Source organism: Haplochromis burtoni, unplaced genomic scaffold (genome assembly GCF_018398535.1).
Source record: "Haplochromis burtoni strain Fernald_Lab_line unplaced genomic scaffold, NCSU_Asbu1 Contig_40, whole genome shotgun sequence".
Classification (NCBI taxonomy): Eukaryota; Metazoa; Chordata; class Actinopteri; order Cichliformes; family Cichlidae; genus Haplochromis; species Haplochromis burtoni.
Genome location: NW_024582401.1, coordinates 172,265 through 183,821, shown reverse-complemented (window position 1 = coordinate 183,821; position 11,557 = coordinate 172,265). Strand labels below are relative to the sequence as shown.

Here is an 11,557-nt window from a genome sequence, read left to right as displayed (position 1 = left end):
TAATAACGGGCATTTTAATGTATATTAAGTTGGAGAAGATTGTCAGTCATCCAACCTTTGATCAAGTATAAACACCTCTGTAAGATCTGTAACTGAGAAACATCTTGGGGCTTAAAAAACATAACTAATAATAAATATCCTTAAAAGTGCTTAAAATTCAAAATGCGCTGGAGAAAGAGTAAAAGCCCCAAAACAGAACCTTGCAGAGCACCCATACTCAGAAGCAGCCACAGAAAACGATGGAGAAATATTTATTCTCACTTTGCTGAGGATTTTTGCTTTGTTTTTTTTTTCTACAAAGAAAGCAAAGAAGTTTTCAGTCATTTGAAAAAAAAAGCTGCAGTAGCTGGAGCAGGAGTAGTATTGATGAATAGTGCTAAATAATACTTGTATGCTGTGATAATAATACTGTAATAACCAATCTGGACAGCTTAATGGTGTAGGATTAAAAAGTCAGTGAACTCCTTTAAGAACAAACTAATGGTCCAAATGGGCAATATCTATTATTAATAAAAACAGCCCAAGTTGAGTTGGGGATGTAAAAAAATCAGGGTTTGATCCATGAGGCTCACAGATTTAACTCATTGAGAGGAAAGAAGGCAAAACAAGCAGAGAGTCTGGATGAACTTTCTTGGGGTAGCATAGCCTCGTAAATCCAAGCTCTGCGTGTCCAGGCAGGGACATTGAAGAAAAAATTCCATTCCAGGGAAATCAACTGAGCATTGCTAATCATAAACACGCTTCCATGCTTCCAGAACAGTCTGAGCTTCATCTGGATGTCTGCTCTCTTTTCCCTCACCTCCTGTGCAGTCTGTCTGAAGCCATGTGGGGTCAGTTGAGGCCACCACCCGGCAGCAGAAGATGTGAACGACTGACCTATGGGGATAGGGTATCTCCATTCATCATACAGGATCCAATAGATAAAACCTTTCCAATGAGAATGTTTTAAAGAGATTTAAAAGACACTGATGTGGACTGATCTCAGACTATCTTCAGTGATCAATTGTGGATGTCCCAAAACAAATCTGGATAGCATCGGTTACGAAAACAACAGACCACAATCTATAGTAAGGTTTTAAAGGGCAAAGACTGCAATATTTGACAACTTTAGACTGTTCAGTACGTTTGAAGCAGTGGTGCAGACGGGTCAGCAATGGAGGATTAATTTTACTCATGACTTCATACATATGCTAGACTTCATATCTTCACCTACAATGCTTCTATTTCTTTTCTAAAGTATGACTTCTTCTTAAGTTACCAATCTAACACCTTCTTTCCTGTCAGCTCCAAAAGGCGGATTAAATTGCATCGCAAACATCAAAAGCATTGCATAAAAGTCCCCCACCCCTCAGTAAAAGTGCTGTTTAAGGCTTTTAAATTGACCCATTCAAAGGCAAATGAGCCACAAAGCTATCCAGAGAATGGATAGTGTGTTTTAAAAGCCTCCCAAGAAAACTCTAAACACTAATGTGTGCACTGACTCTTATAGTTTTTTTTTTCCATTTTAAATTATTTCTCTCAGCAAAATGTAGACATAGTCAGTGTTTTATGAATTACATGGACATTTTAGTCACTGACACAGCAGGATAACGAAGCGTTATAACGATCAGTTTCCCTGGCCTGTGTGAGTTTGACAGGCGAATGCGGATTCAGCACTCTGGACAGCGCCAGCTCTCTCTGAATACAAAATCACTGCACCATTTTTAGCCGGTATTCTACAGGTCCACATACCTGGAGGTTCTGGAGAACTGAACGAGCGAACCACACAAGAGCAATCGTAGTCTAAGTTTCCTATAGACTGCAGGTTATATATGAGCTAAACGCCGGCCCACTGGTTTTAAACGACTCAATCAACAGGTGTGTGCATCTGGCAGCAGTGAAGGCGATATTAAACAGTCGGATATGTGAGTTTAGAGCAGCCATTACTGGGTACAAATAAACAGCAGACAGACAAAGGCAGGCGGTGGTTTCCACCAATCAGTGACCTCGTGTCACCCCTGCCTCCAAAATGTTGCTGATTGCGGTTCTGTGTTTGAGGCAATCGGAGACTGACGGTGTGGAAACCACGTGTCTACACTTACTGGATGCTGCGTCTGCCAGTACGCCCGCATCAAACTGCACGAGGAAACCGGAGGTGACTTTTCCCTTCAGAAGAAAAGTCGAAGGAAAAACACCAAAATACTTGAATTATAAAGAGGATTGATTTGTTATTTCTTAGTTATTTTATTTGTGTTTTCTGGGAATTGTGCTACGTTGTTTAAGGTAAATTTTACTAAAACAACTTTTTTTAAACTTTATAAACGGAATAGGCTTATTTAAAAATCTTTAAACAAATTCCCTGTTTTATTTATTTCTTCTTTTCTGATAGTATTCATTTCTATGAAGGAGTATTGATGCGACATTAAGAAAAAAAATATTACAGTTGTTGTTTCAAGACAAACTGTTGCTGTAGCCTATGTATTAGTGAAATCCTAATTCTGAATCGACAGTTTCCTCACATGAACTAAAAAAAATGGTGAAAGGGGGAGGGGCTTTTATTTTGGAATTACCAAGCGGAAAAGATGTTTTGCTTAATTGGGTTCGGCTTTGCAACTGATTTGGCATCGTTAGTCAGTGCACCTCCTCGCGCCCCGCCGGCCGCTGGTTGCCTCGAGCGCAGAAAGACTTTGAAGCGCCGAAAGAAGCGCGTGAGGACCAGGAGCCAGACTCGGGTCTTCTTCTTCGTTTACTTTCAGTAGTCACAGACACCGCAAGCAGAACCACAGTCCATCAGCTCCTGTTTATCAGGAAGGTGAAGAGTAGGAGGTGGAGGAGAGGATAGGAAGAGGAGACAGACAGCACCAGTGTCTTGGCGCATTGGAGCTTATGGATTATTGAGAAGTGAAGGCCAAAACGTGGATCAAATATTTATGAGGACTTTTTAAAAAGAAGCAAAAAGACGGAGCGGAGTAGCGCAGAGATTCCCTGCAGTGGTTCACCTGCCCGTTCCAGTGCCGTGTGTGCGCTCTCACTTGACCAGAGACCAGAGAAGCTGCTGGGTGAGAAAAAAAGGACTGTGCATCTAGCGCGTGCGTGCGTGTTTGCGAGTGTGCAGCGTGCTGGTGTGCGCGTTTGGAAAGGAGCCCCCCTGCTGCAGTAGCCTACTCGCTCGCCGCGCGGGTACAGGGATGCCACCGACTTGCTGACGGACCTCCGGTATCCGCACCCCTCCCCTCCTCCCGGACGGACGGACACACCGACCCCTGCCATCCCCACTAATATGCAATGGTTTTTTGTGCAGAAGCCGACAGCTGCCGCGTACCGCCGACTTCACGCTAGCGCCGCCGCATGCCTGTCCGTCGCTGCCGCTCCTCTCCCCGCGCCGCGCGGCAGACGACGCCATTTGAAGAGGAGCGCTCGGGGGCTTTCCACGCCGCGGCGGCCGGGCAGCAGCAGCGACCGCTCCTCGGCTGAGGACCGCCGGCAGCTAGGGCAGCCGGAGGCGGGGACCGAGGAGACAAGCGCCGCGGCGGTTGCTCTCTTCCTGCCGCACGGGGACGACGTCGACGCGGAATACGTGCGGTTGGTGGTCTCCGAGCTCGTGGGGGAACCGGGCGAGAAAGCGGGCGAGGAGCCGGGCTTCCTGCTCTTATTCTTGTCTATGGTGCAGGTCGGGGCGGCCAAGCACCGCCGAACTGAGCCCAACAGCTGGCCGGCTCTGCTGGCATGCAAACAGGGGGGCGTATCAGCCCCCATGCGGTGGGTGAATTTTAGGCTGCCGCATCCGGAGCGCCTCTCGTCCCCCACCTCCTCTTCCTCCACTCCTTCCTCCTCCTCCTCCTCTCCCCCAGTCTCAGCCAAATCCATGCGGTTTATTTGGAACAACATTTTCAGCAAAGGATCGCATATGCTGCAGTGTCTTTGTGGCAGGAGCCTCAAGAAAAACAAGAACCCAACTGGTGAGTTTGTTTTGTGCGCGTGTGTGCGTGGAGGTGACAGAAGAAGACTTTATTAGGTGTTCTGTTTGTGTGTGTGTGCGTGCGCGCACGAGCGCGAGCCTGTGTGTGAATTCCCTCCCGAGACTGCACTGTTCGAGCGCTCGCTGGTGTTTCTCCGCAATCGTGGTTGTGCAGCAAGTGAGAGCGCCACGGGAACGGTGGGGGTGTGGGTGGGGTGGGGAGGTGAGGTGGTAGGGTGGGGGTGCTAACTTATTAGCACAAATACTGAGTATACGGTGGCAGTGCGTGCCGACAAAAAAAATAAATAAAATTAAAGGAAAAGCGTGCCGTGCCGTGCGTGGCAGAGATGCTGCAGACAAATCAAGTCTAATGCAGCATGCAGACCCGTTCAGGCTCCAGTACTCTGCATGATTAAACAACACATGGCCTTATTTAGACTTCCACTGTGGATATACAGTGCATGATGTGAAAATAGGAAAGAGTCCCGTGTCTGTGTGTGTGTGTGCGTGTGTGTTTTCTATTTCAGTCACATCTCTTCTCCTGAGATCGAAGTCTGAATGCGATGCTGTGCACAGCAGAGCTTCTTTGGAAGGGGTAGGGGGTGTGGGGAGGACCCCTAATACTGTATGTGCGCCAACTTTTTTTTTTTCATTCAGGTGAGCCGAGAGTTAGCGCTCCTCGTGCTCACGTGCAACATATCCACCTTCAGGGATGGGTCTGTCAGACAAAGATGCAAAGATTTGAAGTCAGAGGGAGTTTTGATTGAATTTACCAATTCAGAGAGTACAGAGGGCAGTCTTGCAAACTCAATTATCAAACTTAATTAGTTTGCTTTTTGTGTTTGTTTTGTTCCAGCAGATTCCCCTCTGTGTGGCTGAAAGCAGAGCAGAGATTGACACTGGCATCACTAATGAAGCAGACATTGTTGACTTTATTGGCATATTGACATTGCACCAGAGAGCTGGCCCATGTAACCTGCACACAGTGTTGAGAGGGCAGTTAAATGATGCATGCCCTGTAGTCAGATATTTTCAGTGAACACAAGCGAAAGTTTATTCAGATTACTCATCGCTTTGTCACTTTTTTGTTGAGTACTTCATTGGCTCATGAAATGGCAACAGGTAGTAATAAGGAGTTAACAATTGATCTCAGGTGTCAGTACGAGTGGTAGTAAATTGGAATGTGCACATTTGTAATCCCATAACTTAAAAAAAAATAGATTATGAGTCACCATAGATAGAAACTGAGAGGGGAGTTCATTTTACATGCAGTGCCAGTGTCCAGATTCTGCAGCTGGCCTTTTTTTTCAGTGTGTCTCAGCAGCTATTCATCAGTTAAAGGAGCAGTACACTACAACAGTCAAATAGACAGAGGACTATTTGAAGGGGTGATGTATGATGTTTTTCACTCTTTGTCACTATCTGCCTTTGGACAAAGGGAAGGAAGGTGCTGGTGCAAATAGTAGACTGTATCTAAAAGATGGAGATAGCCACCAGTGCCTTCACCCATTGGTTTTGTCATTTTGGAGCCTCAGTGTTGGCTGCTGCTGTGTAACTTTCTGGCGTCAAAAGTGGCTGTTTTTGAGTTCTCATCTAAGACTAGCAAGCTTGGTTAGCAAGATGTATTTGTAAACACTACAGGTGCAACACACAGACAGATAGAGGACTGCATAAATATAATGATACTTGACCAAAAGAATCTAAAACGTTAGCAGCAGCTGCATACAGAATGTTGATATTGTTCTGTCCTTCTACAAAGTCCTTTGCAACAGTGAGGTAATATCTGAGAGTCCACTGAGCCCACAGAGTGAAAAAGTATTCAGCTCTGAGAAGAAAATTGACATGCACAGCGGATCTTCAGAGGGTACGATGAGGTCAGCCATTAATGCTGTGTCTTCTCTTTGTCCCTGAATACTAAATGCTCATATCTTTTTTATTGTTTGAGTGTTACAAAGCACTGTCACCTTTTTGGTTTAGAGATGATGTGTGAAAAGAACAGGTATGCAAAAAATTTCAGCACCATGGACAGCAACCAGCATTTCAAACCTAGGCGTTGAAACATTTTTACAACGTGTAACCAGAGTTATTAACAGTTATTTAGAATTTAGCTGTCATCGCTAGACTATTTCATTGTTTTTTTAGATGTTTTTTGTATGTGTAAGCATCAATAAGTCCCTGCTTTTTAGTTTGCTATGTTTTCTGAAGCAGCAAAGAAGAAGTTTAACAATATTCAGTTTAATATATATCCTTATCCTATTCTGTCCTATAGAACAGCATACTGTGTTAATCATATTAATCATGGAGAGATAACAAAATATTTCCAGCATTTTGTTAGGTACACCTTGTTGGTACCTGTTTGTTGTTGCCTTCAGGGCTACTGTGGCTCAGGGGTTTGGGAAGCGCATCTGTAACCGGAAGGTCGCCGGTTACAGATGTGCCAGTTCGATCCCCGGGCTCTCTGTCCTGGTCGTTGTGTCCTTGGGCAAGACACTTTACCCTACCGCCTACTGGTGTTCGCCAGAGGGGCCTTGCTTCTGTCAGTCTGCCCCAGGGCAGCTGTGGCTACAACTGTAGCTGCCTCCACCAGTGTGTGAATGTGAGAGTGAATCAATAGTGGTATTGTAAAGTGCTTTGGGTGCCTTGAAAAGCGCTATATAAATCCAATCCATTGTTATTAGGACTGCCTTAATTTTTCATGGTACAGATTCAACAAGGTGGAGAAAACATTCCTCAGAGATTTTGGTCCATATTGACATGACAGGGTCACACAGTTGCTGCAGATATTTTGGCCATACATCTCTCATCCATGATGAGAATCTCCTCCTCCACCACATCCCAATCCACCACATGCTCTGTTGGACTGAAATCTGGGGACTATGTAGGCTGTCTGAGTACAGAGAAGTCATTGTCGTGTTCAAGAAAGCAGTTTGAGGTGATTTGAGCTTTGTGGCATGGTGTTTTATCCTGTTGGAAGCAGCTATCAGAAGATGGGCACCCTGGTCATGAAGGCATGGACATGCCCAACAATATTCAGGTAGGCTGTGGTGTTTAAAAGATTCTCAGCTTGTACTAAAGGTCCCAAAGTGTTACACCACTACCAGCCGCCTGAGCAGTTGATACAAGGCTTGCTTTCATGTTGTTTATACCAAACTCCTATAAAGCCTCATCAGACCAACATTTATCCAGTCTTCTCTTGTTCAGTATTGAGGAGCCTGTGCAAATTCTTACCTCTGTTTCCCGTTGTTAGTGGACAGAAGTGGGACCTGGTGTGATCTTCTGGTGCTGTAGCACATCTGTTTGATTTGTTGTGCATTCAGAGATGCTCTTACCAGACCTTGCATGTCACCGGTGGTTGTTTGAGTTTTTGTTGTCTTCCTCTCAGCAGTCTGGTTATTCTCCTTTGACCTCTTGTGTCAAAAACATTGTCAGGCCGGTGTTAAGTTTGACTAACGTCTAAAGTCTTGTAGTTTTAGCCGACTAAATATCATGAGATTAAATCCAAAGTTGCCTCAGTTGACTAAAACATAAAGTTCTGTATTGGTGAGAGTTGCTTCACATGGTTTACAAAGCATCTTCTTTAACTTGACATCAAACGTGAAATGTGTCCATATGTCTGCTTATCTCTTCTTTCTTTATTAACATTTTGTTGAGTGTTTATGAAAAAACAAGGAGGATGGGAGCTTCAACTTATTTGCAGGGGGGCAGATCATATTGTGCATGTCTAACCTTACTGCCTCCGTAGATTAATTCTGAATTGATCACTTCCCACAAGATATTTAGTTCTGATTGGATCTCGTGTCACCAGAACATTTTCATCTTTTTTTAATTCATTGTCCAAAGTATCAGTACAATTGATCGTAGTTTTTGTACGTGCACTAGTTTTTATTTACTTATCGTCTTGTTTTCATCAGAAAAAAGTGTTACTGATGAAAACTATGATAAAAGTTTTTGGTTAACGAATAAACTTTGGCTCTTTGAAAACTACAGACAGTTTGTGAAATACTGACGACACCAGCCTAACCGCCACCAACAACCATGCCACATTCAAAGTCACTGAAATCACCTTTATTCATTTTAAACTTCATCAGGTTGCCTATGTGGCTAAATTGATTGAGTTGCTATCATGCAATTGGCTGATTAGATATTTGCATTACCAACCATATAAAGTGGTTTCTGAATCTATATTTATACTTTATCAATAAATGAAAAAGGCTCGTCTTATTAGAAAACACTCATTTAGTGTTTGGCTCCTGAATCTTACAGATTAAAGTTGAAAACAAAGAAAACCAAACCATTTTTGCTGTGCTGACACAGGTGAAATAGCTGGTTTGCTAATAACTGCAGAGCATTCACAGCTTTAAATCCTGCCAAAACGTCACAGCTGGCAATTTACAAAGTGTCACATGACTGGATGTGTTTTGTTTCCTCTGGGCGCTTTGTTCCTACTTTAATTCCTTTTTATGTTGCGCTCCTGTGTGCTCATTTGATGAATTGGCTCGGAGCAAAGCTTGCTGGGTTTATGAGAGAGCGTGTGCATTCCTGTGATACACAAGCAGGACTCTGACAACTGAAATGCTCCTAACCAGAGCAACCCTGCTACTTTCACACCCACTCTTTTTTTAGGGGTGTAAAATGTTATTAAATGCATACATTACGAGTCACAGCTTTGCTTTCAAACAGTTGACGAATAGACAAATACATAATCTGCTATACATTTTTTGGTAAACTTGTGTTGAATACAATGTAGCACCAGCTGCTTCCAATAACTGGCATGCTAAGTTCATCAAAAAGTTTGTAAGTGGATGCAGTTAATCACATTTTTCTGCAACAGCAGGGCACATCACACTATTTGTGTTTTGTGACAATTTAGTTTATTCTGCCATGGAGAAAATAATCTGTTGATCTGTTGTAACACCAAGCACAATGTTGTGTAAATAGCTGAAATGAAGTGACTGCAAATATTGAATTCGGCTTCAGAAACTCGGCTTCTGCGTGTGTTTTGTCATATGAGGCAATTAACCGAAGAAATAATATCTCACCCACCCACGCGCGCAGCGTGAACGTAAAGAGGAACAGCACTATGTACTTAACACTATCTTGAGAGACATGAATTCCCACCAGTATCCTGCTGCAGCTCAGCCTGCAGATTTATAGCAGCCAGCACTATTTAGCTGTCTCCCTCTTCTTCAATTAAAGATAACATATGAACTCTTGCTCTTGTTCTCTTTATGTGCGGGCATTTATGTTGGCTGTCAAATACGGACCTGCTGATGGGAAGGAGACAGAGTTTAGCTGACTCAGCATTTACTGACCTTTTCTTTTTCTTCTTCTTCTTTTTTATTTTTTTTTTTACCATGAACTACACTGTTTAGTGAGGGTCCGCCTGCATGGCTGAAATACAGCTGAAATACAGCGGGTGATCAGAAGCAAGCTTCGGTTTTGGTTTCTTTATAATTGTAGTTGCTGCTGTTGGATGATGGTATAATATACAATACATTTTGATCTAGAGTTGATTTAGCTATTTGGGATCAAAGCTAAGCAGTGACCTCTGACAAATAACCTAGTTCAAAAGCACCAAAACCTGCAGTTCCTCCAGTGGCCACTTGAGGCTGGCGCTCAGTGTTAAAATGTTTGCAGCCTGGTATATCAGCCTCTAGCTAATTTCCCCTCATCTCATTACAGGGATCTATTTTTAAAAGTTAATTATGGCTCAAATGCACCACTTTGTGGGTTCTAGCTGTGTACTGGGATTTACATTAGCTAATTCAAGGCACTGAACCGGACCTCTCAGCTGTGCTGGTGCCTTTTGGAACATCAATCCATTCATTTAAAAACAAAACAAAACACTTAACCAGTTCAGTGGGGTTAAAAGCAGGGTGTAAACGTGCACGGCAGACCCAGTCGTGTTCTGTACGTTTTTTATTATTCTGTGCACATCAACACCAACACCATCAACAACCAGTCAGGACCCAGTCCCATATTTAAGTTGGCGGGGCATGATTGCTGATGCCATGCAGGTGTGCTCGCCTGCCCTGCACGGCCCCGCAGACCACGCCCCACCACACAGGGTATACCCTGGTCACATAGACAGTCTGTTGGAGGGCTAACACACTTACACCTACAGCCAGTTTACAATGTTAAGCTAACCTAATATGCAAGACTTTCAACAGTGAGAGAGGAAGCAGGAGTGCCCAGAGGTCCCACACAGGCATAGCAAGAACATGTAAACTCCACACTGCCTAAATTTGAACTCAGAACCTTCTTGCTGTGATGCAACAGTGCTAACCACTACACCACCCTGACACTCCCTATCGGTAGCATTTTAATTAAAGATAATTAGCAAGACTTCCTGTATGGCAACAAGCTGACCAAGAATTTTGAGCTTAAATTTTAGTAAGAGAAATTCCTATATTTGATAAAGTCTTTTAGTTAGTGCTAATTAGCAGGTACCTGTGAGTGTGTGCTGCATCTGCACAATTTAAAGATCCACCACACTAATCAAGGCTGCTGGTTACCAAGCCCTCTTGTCCAAATATAGACACTAATGGCTACAAAAAAATTAAGACGCTGAAAGGTTTACAAACGGTCTACAAACCTGTAGTTATGGTCACTTGCCATTTACCATCCTTTATATACAGTCTATGTGTTAAGTGATTTTGTTCAAAGAATGGCACTACAGGCTATATAACTGATATCAGGGACTAAATTCAACTAATGCATGTAGAATCAAGGCCATGGAATCAAATACTTGAGTGTAGTGATTCGGTTTGGCCTTGCTGTCAGTGTATATGTTCTGACAGAAAGAAGCTGAGTGAATGGTGTCTAACTACTGAAAAACGTCTCCACCAGCATCTGTATCATTCATTGTTAAGAGGAATAAAGCACGGTGTTACTCAATGTCTCGTGTCCCATGTGGCGTGACCCAGATAGAGACTTTCACCTTTTATAGCACACGTAGGCGTGCGAGTCCATGCATCCACACAGGCAAGCTTGCTCACCTTCTTCGGAGAGTTTCCATTAAGGCGTCTTACTTTATGTTTTATTCAAACTCTGGAGTATAGCAGCAGGGTTCGTGCCAACTCAGATCTGTCGCTGTAAGCGAAAGGGTCACATATACACAAACACGCATGGACTACACACGCCATCTAAATATATTGCTTTTAAAAAGCGGTTATGCTGAGATCTGCCTTCAAAATCCACCTTCGTGTGCGTTCTTGAATCAACTGAATTGTGTGCTTCTTTCTCTGTTCTAGTTGCGCGCTGTTATGTTGTCCAAAGATGATGAGTTGGCAAAATAGTGACAGCCGTAGTGATGTCTGTCCTCTACGGTCACACGGAGGGTTTTGGTGCAGTACTCTAATATCCCCCCTCATATGTATGTATGAGTGTGTGTGCGTGTATGTGTGTGTGTAAGGATGCTTATTAGATCATGGCGTCATTGTCCAAACACACTTAGTCTGCAAAAAGAGGGATGACTTTGCTGGTCCTTTCGTCTGGACTCATCATATATGCCATACTGAGCACTTGCACGCACACACACACACACACACACACACACACACACACACACACACACACACACACACACACACACACACACACACACACACACACACACAC

The 11,557-nt window shown here is 43.6% G+C and overlaps 1 protein-coding gene across 1 annotated transcript in view; it reads left to right on the top strand.

The window, feature by feature from the left end:
* Positions 1-2,559: 2,559 nt before the first annotated feature.
* The window catches only part of LOC102314427 (fibroblast growth factor 14), a 71,420-nt gene continuing 62,422 nt past the window's right edge, over positions 2,560-11,557 (top strand). The window contains exon 1 of the mRNA XM_005920076.3: positions 2,560-3,938. Coding sequence (XP_005920138.1) covers positions 3,260-3,938 — 679 coding nt within the window. The 5' untranslated portion in view covers positions 2,560-3,259. The remainder of the gene's footprint in view (positions 3,939-11,557) is intronic.